General features: G+C 60.5%; 1 protein-coding gene across 20 annotated transcripts in view; it reads left to right on the forward strand.

Moving 5' to 3' along the window:
- Window positions 1-70: 70 nt before the first annotated feature.
- The window catches only part of RTEL1 (regulator of telomere elongation helicase 1), a 30,772-nt gene continuing 6,219 nt past the window's right edge, over window positions 71-24,623 (forward strand). For 10 of the 20 annotated variants that reach the window (XM_067708731.1, XM_067708737.1, XM_067708750.1 and 7 more), the window contains exons 1-22: window positions 2,492-2,606; window positions 3,357-3,617; window positions 4,557-4,752; window positions 5,025-5,118; window positions 5,626-5,707; window positions 5,877-5,937; window positions 8,992-9,067; window positions 9,513-9,597; window positions 9,890-9,955; window positions 10,614-10,764; window positions 16,716-16,754; window positions 16,827-16,905; window positions 17,774-17,871; window positions 18,367-18,422; window positions 21,798-21,869; window positions 21,986-22,067; window positions 23,016-23,148; window positions 23,266-23,379; window positions 23,455-23,495; window positions 23,632-23,717; window positions 23,845-23,922; window positions 24,186-24,330. In XM_067708731.1, coding sequence (XP_067564832.1) covers window positions 3,516-3,617; window positions 4,557-4,752; window positions 5,025-5,118; window positions 5,626-5,707; window positions 5,877-5,937; window positions 8,992-9,067; window positions 9,513-9,597; window positions 9,890-9,955; window positions 10,614-10,764; window positions 16,716-16,754; window positions 16,827-16,905; window positions 17,774-17,871; window positions 18,367-18,422; window positions 21,798-21,869; window positions 21,986-22,067; window positions 23,016-23,148; window positions 23,266-23,379; window positions 23,455-23,495; window positions 23,632-23,717; window positions 23,845-23,922; window positions 24,186-24,330 — 1,936 coding nt within the window. In that variant the 5' untranslated portion in view covers window positions 2,492-2,606; window positions 3,357-3,515. Of the gene's footprint in view, window positions 528-2,491; window positions 2,607-3,175; window positions 3,618-4,556; window positions 4,753-5,024; window positions 5,119-5,625; window positions 5,708-5,876; window positions 5,938-8,991; window positions 9,068-9,512; window positions 9,598-9,889; window positions 9,956-10,613; window positions 10,765-16,715; window positions 16,755-16,826; window positions 16,906-17,773; window positions 17,872-18,366; window positions 18,423-21,797; window positions 21,870-21,985; window positions 22,068-23,015; window positions 23,149-23,265; window positions 23,380-23,454; window positions 23,496-23,631; window positions 23,718-23,844; window positions 23,923-24,185; window positions 24,331-24,623 lie in introns of those variants that run through there. The other 10 variants (XM_067708741.1, XM_067708743.1, XM_067708745.1 and 7 more) reach the window with 7 other exon arrangements.

Below are 24,623 nucleotides of genomic sequence, written 5' to 3' on the forward strand. Positions count from 1 at the left end.
GAGAGAGAGAGAGAGAGAGAGAGAGAGAGAAAGCGCCTGGCTGTTGCACGGGCTGCAGCCGTCAGAGGGAGGGGATGATGGGAGGGGAGAGATCAGCCTGGGACGCAGAGCTGAGCGCTGCAACCCGTTGCCCATCCTCCCACCGCTCACCACTTGGAGCTGGTGCCCCCCCAACCTGGCTTTGTGCACTCCCCGGGGGGATGGCGGAAACAGCCCCCAATTCCCCAGGGTGGGTGCAGCAGGAGACGATGGGCCTCAACATCAGAGTGGGGTAGGAGAGCTCTTCACTGAGGCCAGTGGAGGCTGGGAGGTGCCTTCTGTGCGCCCAGGCTTGTGCTGAGGGCTAAGCGAGTCATGGATGGTGAGGGTGGGGGCTGGTCTGGAAGGCCTCCAGGGGCATCCGAGAGCAGCTCCTGAGGCAGAGAAGAGGGTAAATTGATGTGAAGAGGCCTAGAACAAAGGCTTTGGAGCGAGACGGAGACTGGAGGCAATCCCAGCTCTGACATCTACTTGCTGTGTGACTGAGGGTGAGTTTCTGACCTCTCTGGGCCTCCATTTCTCGGGTGTGAGATGAGACAATGGTGTCAGTGCCCAGGTGGTGTAGGAGAGATGTGCACACTTGGTGGCGTCCTGCCCCTCCCCCTGCCAGACTCAGGGGTTTGGTTGATACCCCCAAAGGCAGAGCTGTTCCCGCAGTGACCATGTCACCTCTTTGGTGGTGGGGATGGGAAGTCAGGCAGATGGAGCATCATTCCCGTTTTAGGGATGGAGCCACTGAGGCCAAGAGAAGTGCTGACTCCACAAGCAATGAAGTCCTAGAGCCAGAGCTAGATCTCTGGGAAACCTCGGGAACACACAGAGAGATGAGGAGGACCCAGGACCTCTGTGTGCACACACAGCAAGCATGTGACTGGTTAACATCTGTCCTGTGGTCCACATGGGGTCTGGTCCACCGTGGGAGTCCCACAGAGCCTGGCAGAGCAGACACTCAGTGCGAGTTGGTTGACTTGCTCGAGATCGCAGTGCCTGCTGAGTGGGCTTGCTATGGCCAGCCTTCTTCTCCCCTTCTGCTCACCTCTCAGGACTCAGTACCACAGTATTTACGTGTTATAATTAATAGGAGCCTGGGCAGGAGTCCCTATGCACAATGTGTGACCAGGGTCCTCAGCTCCCTTTCTGGCCCAGGAGTTTGCCAAGTCTCTGGGTCCTGGACTTCCCTTCCTTGGACTTTTGTGGGGGAAATGCCATTACTCTCAGAAGATGGGGGGTGTGGAGGTGAAGAGTGGGACTCCTGGCTCTGGGACTTGCTGCCGTCTTCAGGAAATCTACTAACCACCCACCCCGTGCTTCCTTTCCTCACCTGTAAGGAGTGGGTCATAAAAGCACTTATCTCAGGGGTCGTTGGAAGGACAACCGTGTTAATGCCTGCATGGATGGTACTGAAAGTGTGCCTAGTGAGCATTCAGCAAGTGTGTGGCCGGGTCTCCTCTTCTCCAAGCTCCCTGCTGAGATAGACACTCTACTGTCCCCTCACTGGAATAAGTGGGTGTGTGTGGATGCCAGTGTGCGCCAGGGGCTTCCCCAAGCATGATCTCACACACATCAGCCTAGACACTCATGTGGCATTAAGGTGCCATCAGTGGGAAAACATCTGGACATTAAACAGCCCACGAGACCCTCTAAAATCAGCCTTGCCACCTGACTGTGGGCTGTCACTTCAGCGTCAGTTTCTTCCTGGTGCTCTTTGAGGCATGCTGGGGTCACCTAGACAAACACTTCTTTTTTTTAAATATTTATTTATTTGGTTGCGCTGGGTCTTAGTTGCGGCTCATGGGCTCCTTAGTTGTGGAATGTGAACTCTTAGTTGCAGCATGCATGTGGGTTCTAGTTCCCTGGATCAGGGATGGAACCTGGGCCCCCTGCATTGGGATTGCAGAGTCTCAACCACTGCGGCACCAGGGACGTCCATAGACAAACACTTCTGACCACACAGAGCTGTGCAGACCCCTGGAACCTCCCTGTTGACTGCCAGCTGGTGCTGGGTGCTGGGGGTTCAAAGGTCCCGCCCTGACCAGTGGGGGACATTGACCGGAAAAGCGGCTGGACCTAGAGGACAGTAAGGACAGGAACTGGTGAGGCTCTCAGGAGCCGAGTCACGGGCAAGGGGCAGCCATTTGCGAAATTTAAGGAGAGTGATCAGCTCAGACTCGAGTCTTTAAAAGACCTCTGGGTCTTTTGAGAAAAGGGAAGCCACAGGAAACCTGTTAGAAGGCTTGTGCTGTTGTCCGGGCAGTTGTCCAAGGGGGCTTGGCCCGGGGGGAAGTGGAATGGAGACCCTGGTGGGGAGGGAGGAGACGGCGGGACCCCAGGTTCGTGCCCGCGGGCGAGGAGGTGCCGGTCACCGGGCTCAGGGTCAACTGAAGGGGCGGGTGGGACGTGGAACGCTGCGCGCCAGCAGAGCGCGGACCCCGAGGGAGGGGACCAGTTTCCGGCCGGAGCACTACGCAGCGGACCGGAATTGGGGGCGGAAGTGCAGCGCGTTCACGGATGACTGCGCGCCTCAGCCCGCAAGGTCGGACCGGCTGCCTGCTGAGGACGCGGTGGTGGTGAGTCGGACGGACAGGGGCGAAGTCCTGGAGATCCCGGTCGTGGAAGGCTCCCCGCCGAGACCCTGGCACTGGAACCTGTGCCCAAGCGGGGGCTTCCGCAACTGCAACTCCCGGCAGGCCCCGCGCAGCCCTCGGGCCGCGCGCTGGCGATTTTGGCGCGCTGCATTGTGGGGCGCGTAGTGCCCGGCTCCGCGCTCGTGGAGGGCGCCGGGTCCGCGGGAAGGGCGGCCCGGCGGGGTTTAGGAGCGCGGGTTGTTAGTCCGAGTGTCCATGCGAAACCAGGCCTCGGGGGGCTGAGTGGTTTGCTGGGCGCCGCACGGATTCGCGTCCCAGATCAGAGCAGCACACGTGCTCTTTCGCTGCCCACCTGGGAGGGATGGGGCTGGTCCGTGGAGCGGAGAGTTGGGAGCCGCAGGGGCGGGGGGTCCCGACCGGCCCAGGCTGGGGGCGCTCCGCTGGGAACTGGCCCCTCAAGCTTTGGCGGAGGCCAATGCAGTGTTATTGCGGGTGGAGCACGTGGAGCTGCATCTGGCCCCTCTCTTGTCGCCTCTCCCGGAGCACGGTGGAGCTGCCTGGGGCGGGAGAACAAGACAGGGCCGACACCTCTCTGAGCTCCTTGTGACAGGATGTCACAGGCTCGCCTTCGGACCTGTCTGCGGAGGCACTGCCTGAGGGGGCTGGTGAAGTGGCTTGGCGCTCGGGAAAGGGTCGCTACAAACAGTCTTGTCATTGCAGTCTCTGCCATAGGGGCTCCCGTGGAGAACGTGTCCCAGCGGCACAGGCTGGCAGAACTTACCTGGAGCGTCTGAGACCCTGAGATGTTCGGAGAGGGGTTTGTCTCGCAGACCCACACAGCCTGCGTTTCAGCCAGCTTCTGTGTCCGCCCGAGACAGAGAGTAGGCCAGTATGCCCAAGATAACCCTGAATGGTGTGACAGTGGATTTCCCTTTCCAGCCATACAAATGCCAAGAGGAGTACATGAGCAAGGTCTTGGAGTGTCTGCAGAAGGTGAGGCTGCAGACTGAGGGGCTTGTACCCGGGGGATGGGTCAGAGTGGGTAGAGCCTCAGTAAGACCCAATGTACACGCACTGTCTTTACACCGGCCAGGTCCTCCTGGTGAAGCTACCCTTCTGGACGTGGGAGTCGACCATAAATAGGGCTCATGTTTTAGCTGGGGTAGGAGAGATGCTAAACAAGTAAACAAAAAGGATAATTCTAGACCGTGAGGAGTGCTGTAAAGAAAAGACATAAGAAAAAAAAAAAAAAAAAAGAAAAGACATAAGGTGATAGACTTCAGAGCGCCTTGGGGGGGCCTCTCTGCGCAGGTGGAATGTGAGTGAGGCCAAGCGATGAGGGCGTCCAGCTGAGGGCCTGGAGGAAGTATTTGCACACAGAGGGACAGGTGGCGCCCAGCCCTCATTAGGGGAGGTCGTTAAACCTCAGGGGGTGCAGCCTGCTTTCTGCTGGGTTTCTGGGCACGCCCTCTTGTACCTGCCCAAGCCCCCAGCCCTTGAGGGCTGCCTCTGTAGCTGGGCCCATGTTCCCACTCCTGCGGCAGCTGGGGGCAGCTTTGCAGACATGGCTGTGTCGGCCCAGGTTTCCATTCGGGCTACCGGCTGAGAGCTATGTGGACTGTCAGGCTCCATGCAGGTAGTGTAACTGCTTGGATCCAGAATCAGAGTCAAACTCCCATTCTGGGGCTTGACCGAATTCGTCATCTTCCTGTTTACATTAGGCTGAAAAGTACCGTGGTATCTTGGGTAATGCTCTGTAATTGTTTGCTAATGAGACCTGGTTTGAGAGTGGAGAGGTCCTGCGGCATTTTACGTCCCCCGCTGAGTGGGGGCAGAGCTGCCCCAGGGGCTGCAGGGCTTGTCTCAGGTGGGCTGTGTGGCCTGCGGAGCCTGCCCCTGCTCCCCCGTGACCCTGTTCCCCACCCCATTTAGAAAGTGAACGGCGTTCTGGAGAGCCCCACGGGCACGGGGAAGACGCTGTGTCTCCTCTGCAGCACGCTGGCCTGGCGGGAGCAGCTCCGAGACGCTGTCTCTGCCCGCAAGATTGCCGAGAGGGTGTCAGGGGAGCCCTTCCTTGACCGCGCCTTGGCGTCCTGGGGGAGCGCTGCCCTGGAAGGAGATGTCCCAGGTGCTGCCCCTTCTTGCCCTTCTCCTGGTCCCGGGCTGGGAGGCGGGGAAGGAAGGGGGGTTGTAGCTGCCACGTCATTTCTCGCCATCCTGGCTGTAAACCTAGGGTCAGAGCCTTATGGCCAAATGAGGACCCTGCAGAGACCCACTGCGCTCCTTCCTGTAGCGAGTGTTGGGCATCGATGCTTAGCTGTCCCCGGGCCGAGTTAGCTGAGTGCCCGGGTTGACTGCACACGTGGGCCGTGACCTGTCCTGTTCCCTCGTGCCGGGCAGTGTGCTATGCGGACGTCCCAAAGATCGTTTACGCCTCCAGGACCCACTCGCAGCTCACTCAGGTCATCAGTGAGCTCCGGAACACCTCCTACCGGTAGGTCAGGCGGCGTCCACCCCTGCCTTGGGGTCACGGGGGTGTTCTGCCTGGACCCCACCCTGGGGTCGCGCCGTGCTCTGGCTGTGGGGCTGCCGCCCTGAGCTCCTCGCAGCCATCAGGGTGTCAGCTGTGGGCGTGGGTCAGGGCAGCTGCGCAGGGGAGGCCCTGCCCCGTGTTGGAGCCCCCAGCAGTGCTGCAGGAGGGTTGGTGTCCCCTCCCCGCCGACCTCCCACGAGAGGGAGGATGCAGGTGGCAAGGTCTCCCCGAGGCCTGCCCCAGTCTCTCGGCCTCGCCCTGGACGCTGACTCAGAGCAGGCCGTGCCACGGTGAAAGCCCCTCTCGAGCCTGGGGCGGACTTCCGCCCCAGCCACTCCCTCTGGCTGCCCGGGCGTGTGAGCCAAGCTTCCCTGGGCTCCCGGTGCAGCCCACGTGGCTCCTGCCGCTGGACAGCACTGGGGCCCCCGCCCTCTGATCCTTGGGCCCCCCAACCGTCTCCTCCACCAGGCCCCGAGTGTGTGTGCTGGGCTCCCGGGAACAGCTGTGTATCCATCCTGAGGTGAAGAAGCAGGAGAGTAACCACATGCAGGTGGGCTCCTGGGGCTCCCAGCCCGGCCTTGGTGGGTCTGCTGCTGTTGCGTGGGTGCTGCCCCTGGGGGACGGAGGGGTAAAGAGCTGGCGGGGGTGGAGCTGGCAGGGGGTGCCTGGCTGGGGCAGGGCTCGGCCGTCACACGAGCCCAGACCTCATGTTCACCCAGGTCCACTTGTGCCGCAAGAAGGTGGCAAGTCGCTCCTGTCACTTCTACAACAACGTGGAAGGTGAGAAGGCTCGAGGTGGTGCGTCCTGCCCACGGAGAGCTGCAGGGGGCGTGGAGTCGGGGCGCCTCTGAGGGCTGGGCTCAGCGGCTTCCTGGGCTGCTGGCTGCTGCCCCTCAGCGCCCCGCTCTGGGCTGTCGAGGTGCCTGAGCTCTGTCTCCTGACGACCAGCATTGGCGTGCGTCCAGAGGAGCTCACGCGGTGGGGCCGAGGAAGGGCCTGAACCGTGCCAACAGCATGCTTTGTGCAGAGTGCGTGCTCCCTTCTGGAGGGCTGGAAATCGGGCGCCTGCCAGTCAGGGGTGCCCCCCTGGGCGCTGGGTCTCTGGAGAGCATTTCACTCGTGGTCTCAGCTGTTCTGGGGGAGTCGGCCAGGGAGGGGGTGCTGGAAGCTCCTCCACGTGTCTTTCCCTTTGCTGATTCTGTGGTGCATCCTGTCACTGCCGCCTGTAACTCGGCGGGTGTGACGTGCCCTGAGCCCCTGGGGTCCTCCTAGTGACTCCTCCAGCCTCATCCAGAAACGGATGAGAGTGGAAAGCGCAGTGTTTGTGACAACGGCCGGCCCAGGTGCGGCGTGGTTGTGTGACCGCAGGTGCCCAGGGCCCTGTGAAGGGGACCCTTTGTCTCCTGTCACTGACTTTCTTGGGGCCCAGAGTGGAGGGGCGGCACTGGTGCCCTTGCCTCCGAATTCCTGCTTTTCCGCCTGTGGCTGTCCTTTGTGTCTGTCAGGACTTCTGGAGCCAGAGGTGATGGCAGAGAGGCTTCTCTGTGGTGTGGCCTGGGGGCGGGGTCACGCTCCTGTGGGGTCAGGGTTCCCTCTGTTTCCTGCCTCAGGGTTGGGACTCAGACCCTGCAGTGAGCCGGGCCCCAGAGAGTTCACATCGGTGATTTGCAGGGCACCAGCGGGCCAGGCCTGTGCTAGGCAGTGGGTCAGGACAGCAGGACGGTCCCAGAGGCCTGAGCTGGGAGTCCCAGCGCCCTTGGAGAGAGGGAGGGGGGTTGCCTGATGCGGGCTTGGGCTCTGGCGGGCCGGCTGTGGGTAGGGCTGCACGGCTTGGCCTCTGGGGTGATGACCCAGGGTCCCAGGCTCATTCCTCACTGCCTTCCCCTTGGCGGTGTCCCTTGGTCTGGTGGCGCCGAGGACCCGCAGGACAGCAGTGAAGTGTAAGGCTGAGGATGGCCTGTGGCAGCTGTCGTGGCCCCGGGCTGGAGACTGCTGGCCGCCAGCTCTGCTGTCCCGTCGGCGTCAGGCCTGTGGATGTCGGGTCGCCTGAAGGCTGCTCTCTTGTCCTCGTCCCCCCGCTGCTTGGCCCTCTACCCTCAGTCCTGCCTTCCCACGGGCCCTGGTGTCAGGCCCGTGATGCTCGACGGAGCCGTCCCCCCTTTGCTGCACTGTGGCTGCCTCCCCTGTCCTTGTCCCTGGCAAAGGGGGTTCCAGGTGTCCTGTTGGCCACAGGCCAGAGCCGTTAGGGTGTGAACCGCTCCAGCCACCTTTCCACAGCAGCTTGGAGTGGCCAGCTTGCCCACTCTGCTGGATCAGCCCTCACCTGCAGGGTCCTGTCCCTCACCTGCAGCACCCCTCACCTCATCTGGAGGGTCCTTGAGGAGGGAGGGGCCAGGAGGCCAGGGGACGGGTGGGAGCTGGGGGGAGCTTCCCATCCACGGTGGAGGCACCCTTGGAGCTGCTGCGTGTTGGGCCCCTGGCTGCAGGCCCCTCCCCGCTGCCCCAGGCCCTGTGTGGCAGAGCAGGGGCTGTCCCAGCTGGCCTGCTGGCTCCGGCCTCTCTGTCCCCTCCCCAGTCCCTGCCCCTGCTCTGCTGTACTCTTTCTGCCTGTTCATCGAGGGCATCCACTCACCATAAACCGGTGCCCCCCGGCTGTCTCAGCCTCCTTTGCCAGCTGACGCACGGGATGCAGTGGGGTGTCTCCAGCAGGTGCCCAGGCCTTGGAGGGGGAGAGGAGTGGGCAGAGACCCCAGGAGGGGTCTGAGAGGCGTGCAGAGTGGAGCCCTGCCTGGCTGCGTCCCGCGGGGAGCAAGCAGTGTGGCCCGGCCAGGCCCCTCCCTCCTCTCCACTGTCCCTTCCTCTTCACTGCCCGCTCTTCCTCGCCCCCCCCTCCCCAGCCCCCCTCGCCCCAGGTAGGTGACTGAGCTGTGGGGCCGGCCTGCTGCAGAGCGTGCCGATTGGCTGGTCTGTTGCTATGGTGCTGCTGAGCGGATGGCTCTTCTTCCTTCCCCTGCCTGCTGCCTGGTGGGGGCACCCTGGGGGCGGTCACTGCAGAGGGCCTGTGTGTTCTGGTCTGTGCAGTTAAGGGCTGGGCCTGGTACCTGCCCCAGTGGAACTGGGAGCCGGGGACCTGTGTCCACATGGGGCTGCCCTGAGACTCGGGGTGCTTATTAGAGGAGACCTTTGCTCCCATCTGCTGGGACAGGCTTGGGTGTCGCTGGGTTATAGTACTTGCCTGGCCGATTCCTACGGGCCCAACTGGGGGGCCTGTGTCCCTTCTTGAGGCCCGTCCCGCCCAGGGACACACAGCCAGCAGGGAGTGGGGCCTGTCTGGGCTGCATCCTGAGGAAGGGGCCCCAGGGCCGCAGGGCCTCAGGTGGGCTCTGCGCCTCCCGCCCGGGCAGCACAGGCAGTGACAGCAAGTTGTTTCTGCTGCTGGCCGTGTGGAGCCTGGCTTCCTTAAGAGGGAGACTCTGGGCTTGTTCTTGGGGGGGTGCGGTGAAGCGAGAGGAAGCGACTTGCTGCCAGACTGAAGCCTGATTGCAGGGCAGGTGCCCCGGGGCTCATGGGAGCCACCCCGGCCTGGAGAGGGTCTGGTGGTGACAGGCTGAGGGCCGGCCCCCACCCCACCCCACCCTGGGGTCTCCTCTTGGTGTTCAGCCTCAGGCCTGCATCTGCCCAAGGCACAGAGCAGGGCTCCCTTGGGACTCGCTTTAGGCTTGGCGCCCTCCCCAGGGGCTGCCTGTTGCCAGGAGCCATTCCATCCCGGGTGCCTCCCGCGGTCTGGGTACTCTGGACCAGAGAGCCTGTGTTTACGCCCGCCCGTGTCCCCAGAGAAGAGCCTGGAGCCGGAGCTGGCCAGCCGCATCCTGGACATCGAGGACCTGGTCAGCAGCGGGACGAGGCACAGGTAACCTGCCAGGGCTGGGCTCCCTCCACGCGCACAGGCAGGCACGTTTCTCTCCTGAAGCATCGGAAGAAATGAGACGCTCCTTCCCAGCCCCCAGCCCCCTGCCCCCGCCCACTGGGCCTTTGTTCCTGGGACATCCAGCTCGTCCTCCACCTGACACTGCCCCTCCTCTCTGAAGCTGGCTACGACCTTGTAGCTTCAGGCCTCCAGTCGGGTGACACATGCCCGACTGCCCTGCTTCTCACCATCTCATCCACCTGCCCAGGATCAGGCTTGGTCTTTTTGTTTTTGTAGATTTTTAAATGAGTGACCCACTCACACGGTTGAAAGCTGATGGTGTGAGGGGTGGCCGGCAAGCCTTCCCGCTGCCCCAGGCCGTGGCTCTCTCGCGCCCCGGGGAACCCTCCCAGCCTGCACTGTGTCCCAGCACCTCCTCTCCCTCCAGAGTGTGCCCCTACTACCTGTCTCGGAACCTGAAGCAGCAGGCCGACATCATCTTCATGCCCTACAACTACCTGCTGGACGCCAAGGTGAGGCCTCGGCCTGCGTAGCTGACGGTGCCTGATGGCAGGGCATGTCCCAGGCTCAGGAGGGGCCGGCGGAGCCCGTGCTGGGATCAGACCTTCGCTCGGAGCCAGTGCTCGGAGCCACAGCCCCTCACCAGCCCGAGGCTGTGACTTGTTCTGAGCTCTGGGAGTGTGTGGCCTGGTAGGAGTGAGGGGACCCCGCGCGGCCGGGGTCCCTGTCCCTCTCTCCAGCTGGACCCCGCGAGACCGCCTGGGAGCATCGGCCCCAGCCTGGCGTCCTCCTCTCTTGCTGTAGAGCCGCCGTGCATATGGCATCGACCTGAAAGGGGCGGTCGTCGTCTTTGACGAAGCTCACAACGTGGTGAGTGTCTGGGTGGCCTTCCTGACACCCCCTTCCTCCAGCCCACTTTCTTGTGCACAACAGCTGGGCCTTTCTGTCCAGACCCCCGCGTCCCACCGTCAGGACCAAGCAAAACTGGGCAAGGTGGGCTGCCGGCCTGTGCCTGCCATTGGACGCAAGACCCCCAGACCCTTCCTGCCATCTCATTCCTTCTCTTCCTTTTTGTCTCTGGTGGCTGCCTCCCTGCTGCCTGCCCGCCCTGCCCCTCCTGTCCTGTGGCCTGTGTCAGGGCCCAAGGACCCTTGGCTCCAGGAGTGGTGGACCTTGACCAGAGCACTGGAGGAAGGCCACCTGGGGAGCCTGGAGGGGTCCACAAGAGCCTGGCATCCTCAGCCTCACGGGGTTCCAGGCGGTTGTTGGCGTGGGGACGGTGGGCCCATGGGCCAGACTCGGCTTTCGAGAGAAGCTAGAAGCTAGAGTTTAGCGGGAAATTTTCTAACTATAAAATGTAGGCAGCTCAAGTAAAATTGTTTTCAAACACTGTCTGGGCCAGACATCCATCTCTGGGCCAGTTTGAGACCCGGCCTTGAGAACACAAGGGGCCTCTTGCTTCCCCTCCCTCTGCCCCCCGTCACCTCTGCCTCATCGAGCCCCGTGACGGGTGTGCTCGGGATCACAGGAGAAGATGTGTGAGGAGGCCGCGTCCTTCGACCTGACGCCCCACGACGTGGCTTCGGGACTGGACGTGATAGGCCAGGTGCTGGAGGAGCAGGCCAAGGTGGCGCGGCAGGCACTCCACCCGGAGTTCAGCGCGGACTCGGCCAGCTCAGGTGCGCTCGCGGGCAGGGACCGCAGCCCAGACGAGGGGCCAGTCTGCCCAGGGCCCTTCTTTCAAGTCTGCCTCGGGCAGCGCTAGCCTCTGTAAGAGTCTTCTTGGCCTCACAGATGGACGTGGGGAGGTGGGTACCGGCCAACCTGTCAGCACTCTCTCAAGTCCTTTTCACCGTTTCCCCGGGGGTGTGAACTTGCCTCTGCTGCATAGAAGTGAAAACCAAGAGTGTCAGCCGTAATGACGTTTTGTGAGGACCCGCAAGCATCGTCCACAGGAACGGCGCTCAGCGAGTCGTATCCCGCATTTCCCTTTTGCAGCAGTGGTTGCAGCGTGCGTAGAAATACTTGGTGGACGCGGTTGGTTTGTCCAGACGTTCTGCGTGGCCGTCGTTAGTGTTAGGAATCCACCTTTTGCTCGCCAGACCACTTTGTAGCAAGCGTTCCTACTGTCGAGTTGCTGCAGGTTCACAGCATTTGCGCCCGGTCCTTTGGACGTCACCCACGTCCCGTCGTGTCCTTCACACGAGTGTGGGGCGGGGCGTGAACAGCCTCAGCTTCCCGGTCCCTTTACAGTCACACACATGGGCAGACTCCAGAGGGCGCAGAGGCCCCTTCTCCCGCCAGGCCACCTGCTTCGGCCCCCTCTGCGAGGGTCTCCGGGCCTCCTTTGACGCACTCACAGGCTGTGTTGGGGGAGAGAAGGTTTGTAAACGGCTTTGTGTGTTTAGCACAGAAGTTCTCAAACGTGTTGGCCTCAGGACCCTTTATGTCTTAAACTTTACGTTCTTTTTTTTTTTTTTGCCGTACGCGGGCCTCTCACTGCTGTGGCCTCTCCTGTTGCGGAGCACAGGCTCTGGACGTGCAGGCTCAGCGGCCGTGGCTCACGGGCTTAGTTGCTCCACGGCATGTGGGGTCTTCCTGGACCGGGGCACGAACCCGTGTCCCCTGCATGAGCAGGCGGACTCAACCACTGCGCCACCAGGGAAGCCCAAACTTTGCGTTCTTGAAACATACTGAGCTTTGTTTATGTGAGTTACGTTTATGGATGATAAGCGTATTAGAAGGAAAAACTAAATAACAAACTGTTACATGGCAATTTCCTAGGGCTGCCTTAACGAAGTACCACAAGCTGGGAGACTTCAACAACAGAAGTTTATCCTCTCAGTTCTGGGGCTAGATGTCCACGTGTTGGGTGTCAGCCGGGGTGGCTCCTTCTGTGAGTTCCCGGGGCATGTGCTCCAGGCCTCTCTGTCCCAGCTCTGGCAACTACTGGCAGACCTGGGCTTGTAGACGCCTCACTCCAGTCTCACTCCCATCTTCACATGGTGTCCTCTCTCATAGGGACGCCTGTCACTGGTTGAGGGCCCAACCCAGTTCTCTAGGACCTCATCCTAACTGACCATATCTGCAAATAAGGTCACATTCACAGGGGTCAGGGTTTAGGATTTGAACATAGCTTTCTGGAGGACACGATTCAATCCATGACATGTTAACATAAATAACACTTTTTTGGAAAAATAACTATATTTTAAAAATTAGAAGAGTGGCATTATTTCAGTTTTGCAAACCTCTTTAATATCTGGCTTAATGCAAGGTAATTGGATCTTGTAACTTCCTGCTTTGGCTGACGTGATACTACGCGCCATGGCTGTATTCATTTCCTAGTGCTGCTAAGAGAAATTTCCAGACTTAGCTTAAGGCAACTCAAATGTATTACCTCATGGTGCCCAGAAGCCCAGGATGGGCCAGCAGCGCTCTTCCTTCTGGAGTCTGCAGACGGGGATCCGTTTCCTGGTCTTTTACAGCTTCTAGAGGTGCCATGTTGTTTGGCTTGTGGCCCCACGTCTCCGACCTCTGCTTCCTCGGTCTCCTCTGATTCCGTAAGGACCCTACTGTTCCATTTTGGGCCACCCCAGATGATCCAGGGTTATCGCCCCATCTCGAGGTCCTCAACTTCATTGCATCTGCAGGTCCCTTTTGCTGCGAAGCTGACCTATTCATGGGTTCCAGGGATTAGACCGCGGACGTGTGTGGGGACCAGTATCAGCCTCTGGGAAACTACACTGTATATTTGTGAGAGAAAGAAGGAAAAAGGCAAATCGTGTACCCATAGGAAGAGCAGTAGCGGCAGTAGCAGCACCACGGAAATAGGTTGGCCCTGCGGCCGTCCTGGGCAGGTCTCGGGCCAGGTCCCTTGGCCTGCTGTGCTCTGCTGCTTAGGTATCCTCGTGGACGCATGGTCCTTGCTTCACCGTCTTTACCTGCGATGGGAATTTCTAAGTCAGCTGCTTTCGACCCCGAACGCATGTACATGAGTAAATAGGTCAGCGTTTCTCCGGGGACGTATCTAGGAATGGATTTTCTGATTGACAGTCACGTGCATCATAAACCTTGCCGTTTTAAAATTGTCTTTTACTTTTAAAGTTGGATGTTGTTTTAGGACTTTTTTTTCTTTTGAAAGCCCAGTAATTTTGCTGCAGTTTGTCTCAGTGTTGATTTTCCGGATCGACGTATGATGACCTCTTTCAGCCTGTAGTTCCAAGTCTCCTCTTACCTGGGGGGATGTTGTCCCGCACAGCAGCGCTCACGGCCCGGCCTTGGCTTCGGTTTCTGCTCCAGGGATCATGTCGTGTCTCTTCCACCTGAGTTCGGAACCTGTTACTCTCTCAGATCCTTTTGTCTCTATTTTTCTTTGACTTATAAAAATTCCCCTTTTTCACTGTTTCTTTTAAGACGATGTGGCTTGTATCTACTTTTGTGTTCTTCTGACATAATCTTTATTTCTCAAGTGTTTTTTTCTCCTAGTTGTCTCTGAGTTCTGTTGCTTCATTTCTGAGCTTTAGAAAACCTGGCTCGTGTTGTCGTTTCATGTCTTTTTTTCTTTTTAATTAATTAATTATTTATTTATTTTTGGCTGTGTTGGGTCTTCGTTGATGCGCGCGGGCTTTCTCTAGTTGTGTCTAGCGGGGGCTACTCTTCGTTGCGGTGCGCTGGCTTCTCATTGCAGTGGCTTCTCTTGTTTCAGAGCACGGGCTCTAGGCACGCGAACTTCAGTAGTTGTGGCACGCAGGCGCTAAGCACAGGCTCAGTAGTTGTGGAGCACTGGCTTAGTTGCTCCGCAGCATGTGGGATCTTCCCGGACCAGGGCTCGAACCCATGTCCCCTGTGTTGGCAGGCGGATTCTTAACCACTGTGCCACCAGGGAAGTCCCCGTTTCATGTCTTCTATCCTGTTCCGACACCGTCATTTTCTGTTTTCTCACCAGCTCACAGATAACTTGCTACAGCTGCTGCGTGCCTTCCCCAGCCCCCGCGGCTGATGCTCTGCCCCATCTGACCAGCCCCCCACTGAGCGGACAGGTTCCCTGTTTCTCTGCCTCCTTCAGGGCGGTTGCTGGCCTGACACCTTTACTCTGTGTCTTAGCGTGTGTTTCCTGAGAACAAGGACATTCTCTTTGATGATCCGATCATAAAACCAGCATCCGTACTGCACTCTCGTCTAATCGGCAGCCGCATTAGAATTTTCCCAGCTGTCCTCGGTAAGGCCCGAAACACAGCCACCCCTCTGCCCGGTGCCGTGGTCTCCGGGCCTGTGAAGAGAAAGGCTAGTTACTTCGTCGACTGTCCTACAGTTTGGATTTGTCTGCTGTGTTCTCGTGGTTGGATTCAGGTTTTGCATTTTGGTGGGAATACCGCGGACTTGCGTCGTCTCGCAGGTGATGTTGGTGGCGTTAACTTCAGTCTGGTTACGTGACGGCTGCCGGGTGTTTCTGCTGTGCGGTCACTGCTTTTCCATTTGTGATTCTGAAGTCACTTGTGGCATCCATTAATGAGTCGTCCCTGAAGTCATGATTTCTATGATGTTTGCAGAACGATGAGTCTTCTTATCCTCTCGTCTTCTGCGTGAGGTCTTATACTAACCTCCGCATCCGTGTCAGCATGTGAGTCCACGTGCTTAGGCACTCACCCCCACGCCCGTGTGCGTAGAACTGTGAGTTCATGCTCTCCGCCACCCCAGTTTTAGTCCAGAACCATGCAGTTATTCTTTTTTCCTCCCTTTCCACGTTTGTAACGCCTTTTGTGAAGAAACGAGCTTTCATTTTTTCTCAGTATCGTACTTAACTTGTTTGATCCTAGAACCCACAGACAGTTGTTTGAGAATTGCCAGCCCACCCACGATAAATGAACATCTACTCACTAGGTTTAATGCTTGTTCACGTCCTTTTCGTCATTGGTCTGCGACCACAGAGTGAAAACACTCATTCAGAGGCTCCTTGGGTTGTTTCTTTCCGCTTCACTGGGGTCATATTATTCATTTTAAGCTCATTTGTAATGTTTATATTTCATTTCATACTCCATTTTTTTGCCGTTTATGTTGATCTTATTTATTTATTTTTGGCTGTGTTGGGTCTCCGTTGCACGTGGGCTTTTCTCTAGTTGTGGCGAGTGGACTACTCTTCATTGCGGTACACGGGCTTCTCATTGCAGTGGCTTCTCTTGTTGTGGAGCACTGGCTCTAGGCGCACGGGCTGCAGTAGTTGTGGCACGTGGGCTCAGTAGTTCTGGCACACGGGCTTAGTTGCTCTGCGGCATGTGGGATCTTCCCAGACCAGGGCTCGAACCCGTGCCCCCTGCATTGGCAGGTGGATTCTTAACCACTGCAGCACCACCAGGGAAGTCCCAGCAGGTGGATTCCTTTTTTTTTTTTTTTTAAAGAAGGTGTTGGGAGTAGGAGTTTATTTATTTATTTGTTTTTGCTGTGTTGGGTCTTCGTTTCTGTGCGAGGGCTTTCTCTAGTTGTGGCAAGCGGGGGCCACTCTTCATCTCAGTGCGCGGCCCTCTCACTGTCACGGCCTCTCTTGTTGCGGAGCACAGGCTCCAGACGCGCAGGCTCAGTAGTTGTGGCTCACGGGCCCAGCCGCTCCGCGGCATGTGGGATCCTCCCAGACCAGGGCTTGAACCCGTGTCCCCTGCATTAGCAGGCGGACTCTCAACCACTGCACCACCAGGGAAGCCCTCCTTTGCCTTGTCCAGGACAGTTTCTCAGACCTCCCTTGGTGGTTTGGAGGAGGACTGCTCTGACGTTGTGTAGAATGCCCCTTCATTGGGGTTTGGATTTGTGTGACGTTTCTCCCCTGGACGTACAGGGGTGTGGGATTTGGGGAGGAGGGGCTCAGATGCGCAGGGCCCGCCTCATTGTATCTCATCCAGGTCCCTGCAGTTAACTCCGCATGACTTATGACCTTGATTGCCAGCTGAAATCGGCCTTGTCAGGGGCTCCAAGTTACTCGTTCCCCTCCTTTCCACACTGTTCTCTTTGGACGGAGGTCACTCTGCACAGCCCACACCTAAGGAGTGGCGTTATTCACCCAGGTGTCAATCTCCATGACCCTGCGTTAGGCGGCAGCTTCTTAGAAGTAACACCAACAGCACAAGCACCCAGAGAAAAAATAGATAAACAGGACTTAACAAAATCAAAAACGTTTGTGCGTCAGAGGACACCATCAAGAAAGCAAAGACATCCCACAGAACAGGAAGAATTTTTTGCAAATAACATATCTGATAAAGGATTTGTATCTAAAATAGGGAGGAAACCTTTTAACGACTCAACAAAAAGACAACCCAACCCAATTGAAAAATGGGCGAAAGATATGAATAGACGCTTCTTGAGAGGCACACAGATGGCCAGTGTGCACGTGGAAAACGGAGCCCATTGGTCACCAGGAAAACGTAGCTCAGAACCATGTCCATGTGCATAGCCACAGGGTCTCTCTGAAGGTGACCGCCCCCCTCAGCTCAGGCTGCTGCTTCCAGGTCAAGTTCCAGCCGTGTGGGTTTCAGAGCCTCTTCTGTCAGTGTCTTGCCCTCCACACCAGCATCCTGGCTCCTTAGGACGGGGTGGTGGAATTAGAAGGATGCAGACTTGTGCATTTGCGCTTTCCTTTGCCCAGGGCTGAACTTGGAGCTGGAGGACCTCGCGAAGCTGAAGAGTAGGTGCCCCTCCCCCCACCTGCCGTGGCCTGCCCCCCACAGCCCTGCCCTGAGAGCCTCTAACCCCACAGCGATCCTGCTTCGTCTGGAGGGGGCCATCGACGCCGTGGAGCTGCCTGGAGGTGACGGCGGCGTCACCAAGCCTGGGAGGTGAGAGACCTAGCAGGCGGCTGTGCTGGGCTCTGTCCCTCTGCAGCATTCCACCCCATGTGGCCTGGAATGTCACTGGGTCAAAATCCAGAGAGTCTTTCCGTCTTGGAGGTCCGGGAGGGTTTGGTTATTGAGAGTGTCGGCACCGCCACCCTCTTCTCTGGTTCACCTCTCTGTCTGCACTGCAGTTGCCTTTTAGAACGAGGCACCTGCCTCCGTGCCACCTTCTGTTAGGACGAAAAGTCACCTGGAACGTCTGAACGTCCCACAGGCCTCCGAGCCGCAGGGTTTGTTCCCCATGGGATGGTGGCCTGGGGCAGGTGTCACTCTCCTCGGTGCACCACTGCCAGCTGCGCTGGGACCCAGGCCCAGGTCTGTCGAGGCAGGCAATGTTCTGGAGCGCTGGGCTGCCTGCCTTGTCCCTGAGCCCCATCTGCTCCGCTCTGCTCAGGCCCTCACAGGGCCCGGTTGCTTCCCAAATGGCCCTGACGCCTCCCTGGCTCCCACACCCACAGGGCTTCCTCTGCAGCTTCCACTGCCCACCCTCCCTCCCGACTCTCCAGAACTGCCTTTTGGGTGCCCTGCCCAGAGCCACCACCTCAGGGAGGCCCTGATGACCTCCTCCTGGCACCCATGCGGAGCCCGAGCCCCGAGCCCAGGCCTTGTTCTGGGTACGCCGGGTTCCTGCAGGCCACTGTCCTCCCCACTGAGGCTCCTGAGGGGAGAGGCCTTTCACCTCCAGGTTTGGGCCTCCCCGGAGGCCCAGAGCTTGTTTCTGGGTGAAGGAAACTTAAAATGCTTTTGGCTGTTAGGTTCCCAAAGTGCAGCCTCATCTCCTGCCAGGCCTGAGCTGCCTCTTTCCTCGTAGCTACATCTTTGAGCTGTTTGCCGAAGCCCAGATCACGTTTCACACCAAGGGCTGCATCCTTGACTCCCTGGACCAGATCATCCAACACCTGGCAGGACGTGAGTCCCCGGCCACCGTGTGCCCTGTGGCTGACTCCTTACTCAAGGGCGCAGCCTGACAGGAATTTGGCCCATGGAACTGCCTTTCTGATTCGGATGTTGAGATCTTAGCATGTTTGGTGGCGTGTGTCCTGTAAAGAGCGGTCTTCCCTGTTCAGCCCCTTTTAGGAAAGAGCGGTCAGGGGCGTGGGTGGGGCAGTGAGCTGTGGGCCCCACCACCCTCTCCCCCAAACCTCCTGCGCTCTGTTTCTGCCCAGAGGGCTTCCATGGGCCCGCTTTCCAGAGGCTGTGCCACGGAGCCCTCTGGTCTGACCGGGGGCGCCCAGCCTTGCCAGGCTCCTGGGCTCTGGGCAGCCCCAGCCTTATCTGGCTGCAGAGCCGCGCTTGTCCCACTGACCCGCGGGAGACCCACTGGGAAGACAGGGAGAGCTGCCCTCTGAGGGCCCCTCAGCTGGAGAGAGCCCAGTGGACGGTCAGCACCCGCTGCCCCTACAGGTGCCGGGCTGTTCACCAACACGGCAGGGCTGCAGAAGCTGGCAGACATCATCCAGGTGGGGACCGCCGCCACGAGGATGTGGTACCTCCTTTCCTTTCCCGGTGGAAGCTGGCGGGGCTTCCTTCTGCAGAGCTGCGGTAGATTCTAGACGCGGGGAAGGACGAGGCTCCCCCAGCACACGCTTCAAGTCCGCGCTGCAGGGCTGGTTTCCTCTCGCCCCAGCACCGCCGCAGGCCTTGAGGGCGGGGCCCGGCGGGGGCGGGGCCCGGCGGGGGCGGGGCGCCTAGGGTGAGAGTCTGGCAGGTCCCTCCAGTTTTCAGACAGGCCCAGCGGCTCCTGCCCAGCCAGCTGCCGCCTGTTCTCCAGTTTCTCGCTGACACAGCGTTTCAGGGGAAAGTTAATGCAGAAGCCCGTACTGGAGTGGGGGGCGTGGACTCTGTCCCCCAGCCCCTGTTGCGTTGCTGGGCCAGCCTCGCCCAGAGGGTGTTGCGACGAGGGGTGAGTGTGTCCCGTCGACGCCCACTAGGTGGGGCCTGGGGCTGGTGTTTGGAGTCAGTGGGTGGTCTGCAGGTCCTCTGGGCCAGGCCGGCCTCAATCTGGGCTTTGGGATCCGCTTGGGGGTAGGGGCAGCCTCCAGGGCTCACCGAGCCCCTCCTCTGCCACGTGCAGACCCCACTTTCCCCAGGCCAGGCGACCAGGGGAGCTGTCACACGCCTCAGGGCCTCTGGATGTGACCACTTCCTGCCCCTGACGTGCCGTCCCGTGTGTCCAGCTGTCCTCCTCGGGCCCAGCTGAGCCGCTTCCTCAGCTCAAGTGGACAGACCAGGGCCTGCCTTCCTTTGGCTGCGTGGCTGCCCAGCTGGCCGCTGAGGGCCAGTCTGAAGGTTCCGGGCACTCCAGCCCCTCCTGCGCCTCGCGGGGCCTCCTCGCTGGGCCTTTCTGCAGAGGCCCCTCGGCGGCTCTTGGTCCTGGGGAAACCGGGGCATCCGAGGCCCCGTGTGGCACGTGCGTGGCTGCGCACGCTGCACGGGGTTACAGTGGGGTGCTCCTGGCTGCAGACAGGCTCAGTGGGCTCGAGGCCCTGGGTGACCTGCCCTGCAGCGCGTCACTCTGTCACCCCCTCCTTGTCTCTCCCCACCCCTCGTGGTGCTTCCACGGCTACACGACACCTTCCACACTGCCCGCCAGGCCTGCGGTCGGCCTGCGCAGGGCGGCATCCCCGGGGCCCCTGACCGCACTCACAGGTGCTCATCATGATGGGATGTGGGGTGAGCACCTGCTGGGTCACACTTCCTCCAGCTGGAGGGGACATGACAGGCTGGTGAGCGAGTATGGCCCGTAGGCAGCTTGGGCAGCAGAGGAAGCTGAGTCACCCGCCAGGGGCTGCTTAGAGCAGCTGCTAAGGGAAATTCCAACCCAATGGGGTTAGTGGTGTTCGGGTTCCAGAGAGTATGGAGCAGGGAGGGACCGTGCAGGCCCGGAAGCGAGGGTGCGCCGCCCTGCCGGCCTGTTCAGCTGCAGGGACCCTTGAGGAGGGCGGGAGGATGGGCAGAGGGCGCCACAGAGGGAGGGACCGCCTGGAAGGGACAGGGCCTCCAGGGCAGGGCCGGGGCGCCACAGCTGGGGCTCGGGACTCCCTGGAGACCCAGCAGTACTGGTGGGTCACCGCCCGGGGGGCAGAGGCCTGGGACGCTCGCTGCCCCGGCCGGAAGTGATGGAAGGAGGGGGGCAGAGCCCAGGCTTGCAGGATGCCACGCTAGAATGTTCCTTCTTCTCCGTGACCCCGGCTGCTCTTCCAGCCCCATCCCCGCCTCACAGTTGGGACGGAGCCCCCAGGGTGGAGTGCAGAGCCAGCCGTGGGCAGGCAGCAGAGCCCAAGCCGGGGAGGGGGGCTGCAGCGGGCTCCCCCAGGGCTACAGCTGCACCCGTGCCTGCCACCTCCTCCCCGCCGCCCACCCGTGTCTGGCACTCGGACACAGGGCAGCCACACCGCTGTCTGCAACTCCTGGCCATCCCTTGAGATGTGAGGGCCGCTCTGGGGCCACAGTGCAGGGGTTTGCAGGGGAAGCCATGGCCCCAGAGTGGCCTCACCAGGCGGTGTGGCCTCCACTCCGGGATCAGGTCCAGTGTGTGTGGTTCCGCCCTTGCAGGCGGACACTTTGGTGAATCGCGAGGCCAGGTGTTTTGCCGTCTGGACGAGGAAAGTGGTTCTCGAAGCTCCTCTCGCCCTTGGAACTTACTCCTCACAGGCTGCACTGTACCCGCAGGCCGTGCTTCTGGGCCCTCACGTGCAGGGCCATGGGGTGCCCGCTGCTCCTCCCGGCCATGCGCCCACATCCCCTGGGCCTGGCAGGAGTTTGCTGAGAACAGGCTGCTGATCCGGGCTTCCAAGGCCTTTCCTGTTTGTAGGAAGATTTGGTGGGTGAGGCTCCTGCCCATGGGTGCTGGTGGTGCCGGTCTTCTCTGTTTTCACGGACACCGGGTAGAAGTCGTGGCCTCAGCCTCAGCCTCTAACCCAGCAGAAGGCGCCTGGGAGTGACGTGAAGACACGGGGCTGTGGAACACGCCGTCCCTCCTGAACGTGTCTTGGCCTTGTTTCTACCAGCCGAGTGTCAGAGTCAGAGTGTTCCCTTTCTGTGAGGAGCCTCTTGGGCTTTGGCCGGGATGCCTTGGACTTTCGGGTTATTGTGGGGAGAGCCGGGGCTCTGTTCTCCAGGGCGACCTCACAGACTGTTCCGGAGGAGGTGACGTCTGTCTCTTGCTTTATCTCCAGTGTTACATACTTTTTGTTGCTGTTGTGAAAGGGGTCTTTTTAACTCACTGGTGCTTGTGTGCAAGAAAAGTGTTGACTTTTATTTGTTGGTCTTGTGTGAAGCTATCTTACTAAGTTTTCAGTTCTAAAAGTTTGTTGTTTGGTTTTCTGGATTTTCTAAGTAGATGGGCCTGTTGTTTGTAACGGCTAGTGTGTTGTATCTTCTGCCCCCATATTTATCTCTCTTGTGGTTTTTTCTTGGCTCGTTGCATTGGCTAAGAGTACAATTCTGCTTATTGTACTTAGGGATTAATTTCATCCTATTACTTCTCCATGTAAACGGGGTTCCTTTCCCCTATCCCCTGACCCATCCCTAGGGGAGAGCGGAGAGGGCGGGCTGCTGACCTGGACTCGGTCCCCGTGACAGCCTTGGACTGGCTGCCGAGGAGGGGCCTGCAGGGCGGCTGTGTCTCTAGTGCGCGGGGCCCCTGAGGGGAGGGGACAGGCAGCTCTGGCTCCTTAGCCTGGGGTCCTGCCCCAGGGACGCTGTTGGCTTGGAAGCAGGGGCAGGTGGTGGCTGTGTCCTGAGTGTCCATCTGTCCTGTGTGGGAGGAACTCAGCAGGAGTGGCAGCCTCTAATGCGTCCTGCTGACTTTTTCCCTCATCTCTGCTGTTCAGATCGTGTTTGGCGTGGACCCTGCTGAAGGTGGCCCCAGTGCCGTGGTGGGGCCGGGGTGTCAGTCCTACAAGGTGGGTCTGCTTCCTGGATGGGGAGCTCCCAGGCCGCGGTGTCACAAGGTGGGGCTGCCTCCAGGATGGGGGCTCCCGAGTGGGGCCTAGGACACCTATCCATTCCACCTCTCCAGGTGCACATCCACCCTGATGCTGGTCACCGGAGGACGGCTCAGCGGTCAGATGCCTGGAACGCCACGGCAGCCAGAAAGCAAGGTACGGCACCTCAGGTGGCTGCGACATGCTCCCCCTGGGGCGGTGCCCCGTCCAGCTATGGGCTCCCGGCCGCCTGTCGGTCCAGCCTTCTCCAGGTGATTCCCCACCTGCCCTCTAAGAGTCAGAGCTGTCAAAGTGAGAGACCTCCGAGGGCCCGGCGGCCCGGGGCCTGCCTGGAGTTTCCACGGGGGTTGGCCCTCAGACCCCCGCTGGACAGAGAAGCCAGAGCGCCCCGAGACCGGGCTCCTGGCTCCCCAGTGTCCTCCATGGTCACTCCTGTCCTTGCTGGTGCAGGGCTGGCCCAGGACACTGTGGACTCAGAGCCGCGCTTCCATCCTCCCCACTGAGGGGCAGGTCCCATCCCAGAAGTTGGAAAGGCTTCTCTGGTCCCAGAAAGTGGTTTGCTCTTTTGTGGGAAGTGTCCCTGCTGACCTGTGACGTGGTCTTGACCCGAGAGTCACAGTTTGAGCATCCGCTTGTGCTATTCCATCTCCTGTTTCCGGAACCACTGGGAGCGCATGGGAGGGCTGGCGTGTCTGCCTGCAGGCCGTGCTCTGGCATCCTCCCTGGCTGGGCAGGACGTGTGTAGGAGGTCACCCCTGGCTTCCTGCCTCCAGGGGCTGTGGGCCTCTGCCCCTCCCTCTTCTGCAGTCCCACCCGGAGTACAGGCACGGGGAGGCCGGCTCCTCACTGAGCCACAAGGACATCTAGGGCTGGGGTAGGCTGACCTCTCTGGAAGTGACTTCAGCGTCCCCCTCCCCCGGCGCCAGGATGCTGGTGGGCTTCTCTGGTCTGCTTCCTCCTCCTGGGACCCCGCGGGAGGGCGGGCAGGACCCCCGGGGAAGACTTGTGCACCTGGGCCCCAGGGCCCAGCACCGCCTTGGGGGACACACGATGGCTGCTGGGCAGGCGGCTTGGGCCTCACACACGTGCCCCCGCCCCCCGCAGGGAAGGTGCTGAGCTACTGGTGCTTCAGCCCTGGCCACAGCATGCGTGAGCTGGTCCACCAGGGCGTCCGTACCCTCATCCTCACCAGCGGCACACTGGCCCCCGTGTCCTCCTTCACCCAGGAGATGCAGATGTAAGTGCTGACCCTTGGCCCCCCCCGGGGGGGCTCCCGAAGCCAGCCCCCCGCCCTGGGCTGCCGGGGTGCTGGGGGTTCAGGATCTCACAGGGGCCACCCCCTGCCTCCCTCCAGCCCTTTCCCAGTCTGCCTGGAGAACCCACACGTCATCGACAAGCACCAGATCTGGGTGGGGATTGTCCCTAAAGGCCCCGACGGAGCCCAGCTGAGCTCCGCCTTTGACAAACGGTAAGGGGCCTGGCGGGTGAGGCGGGTGGCCGAGTGCCAGGCCCCTCATGGCAACAGCCCCCCGGTTCCTTGCAGGTTCTCTGACGAGTGCTTGTCGTCCCTGGGGAAGGCACTGGGTGAGTGCCCATGCTGTCCATTCCTGGGCCCCTGCCCTGTTGCGAGGTCGCCTGCCCCCGCTCCACTCCCTGTCCTGCCTGGTCTTCCTGGGGCTGGAGGGGTCCTCTGCTGCTGAGCTGGCCACGGTGCTTGCAGGCAACATCGCCCGTGTGGTCCCGCATGGGCTCCTGGTCTTCTTCCCTTCCTACCCCGTCATGGAGAAAAGCCTGGAGTTCTGGCGGGTGAGTCCCTCCTTGCAGTGTCTTCTGGGGGCGGGAGGGAGCCCCAAACAGCCAAGGGTCTGGCAGGGCTGGGCCGCGTGTCTTTGAGAAGGCGTGACGGGCATTCCCTCTCTGCCTCCTCCCGTAGGCCCACGACTTTGCCAGGAAGCTGGAGGCCCTGAAGCCCCTGTTCGTGGAACCGAGGACCAAAGGAGGCTTCTCTGAGGTCTGGGTCACCGGGGCTCCCTCCCCCTGGCAGCCCCAGGGTGTGTGTGGCCAAGATCCTGCTGGCCTTTTAGGAAGTTTGGGCTTGGGGACGATGGCAGCAGGTCTGCGCCCACCCCCCAGCCCCGGGGCCCCTGGGTGTTCTGGGCACGGCAGGCAGGCACTGGGTGCTGGCTCCGGGTCAGCCTGGGAGCCCATGCCACAAAGGTGCTGCTGCAGCCCTGCTGGCCTGCCTCCTGGCTCGGACGGTGCTTCGTCTTGCAGGGTGATTTCTGGGGTCTTGCTCAAGGAGGCGAGGGGCCAGGCCGGGCTGACCAGCCTCCCCTTCCAGGTGATGGAGGCTTTCTACACGAGAGTCGCCGCCCCCGGGTCCAGTGGGGCCACCTTCCTGGCTGTGTGCCGGGGGAAGGTGAGGCCTCTGAGGTCCAGGTCCCACACACCTGGCTCCTTATCCCCGCCTGGAACCTGTGCCTGAGGGGGGCCGCACCGTGGGCAGGAGAGGCTGGTCACCTCCCTCAGGCCCCATGTCCAGCAGACACAGGAGGGTGTGGCCCTGCTGGTCCTGTAGGGCCGGCCCTCGGGTCCTAGGCTGGGCATTGGGGCCCACGCATGGGCAGTGGGCAGGTGGGCCGGAGGAGGTGCTGAGAAAAAGAAGTTGGTTGTGGGATTCTGGGAGCGGTGGACCCCAGGTACAGCCTGGTT

This window comes from Pseudorca crassidens, chromosome 15 (genome assembly GCF_039906515.1).
Source record: "Pseudorca crassidens isolate mPseCra1 chromosome 15, mPseCra1.hap1, whole genome shotgun sequence".
NCBI lineage: Eukaryota > Metazoa > Chordata > Mammalia > Artiodactyla > Delphinidae > Pseudorca > Pseudorca crassidens.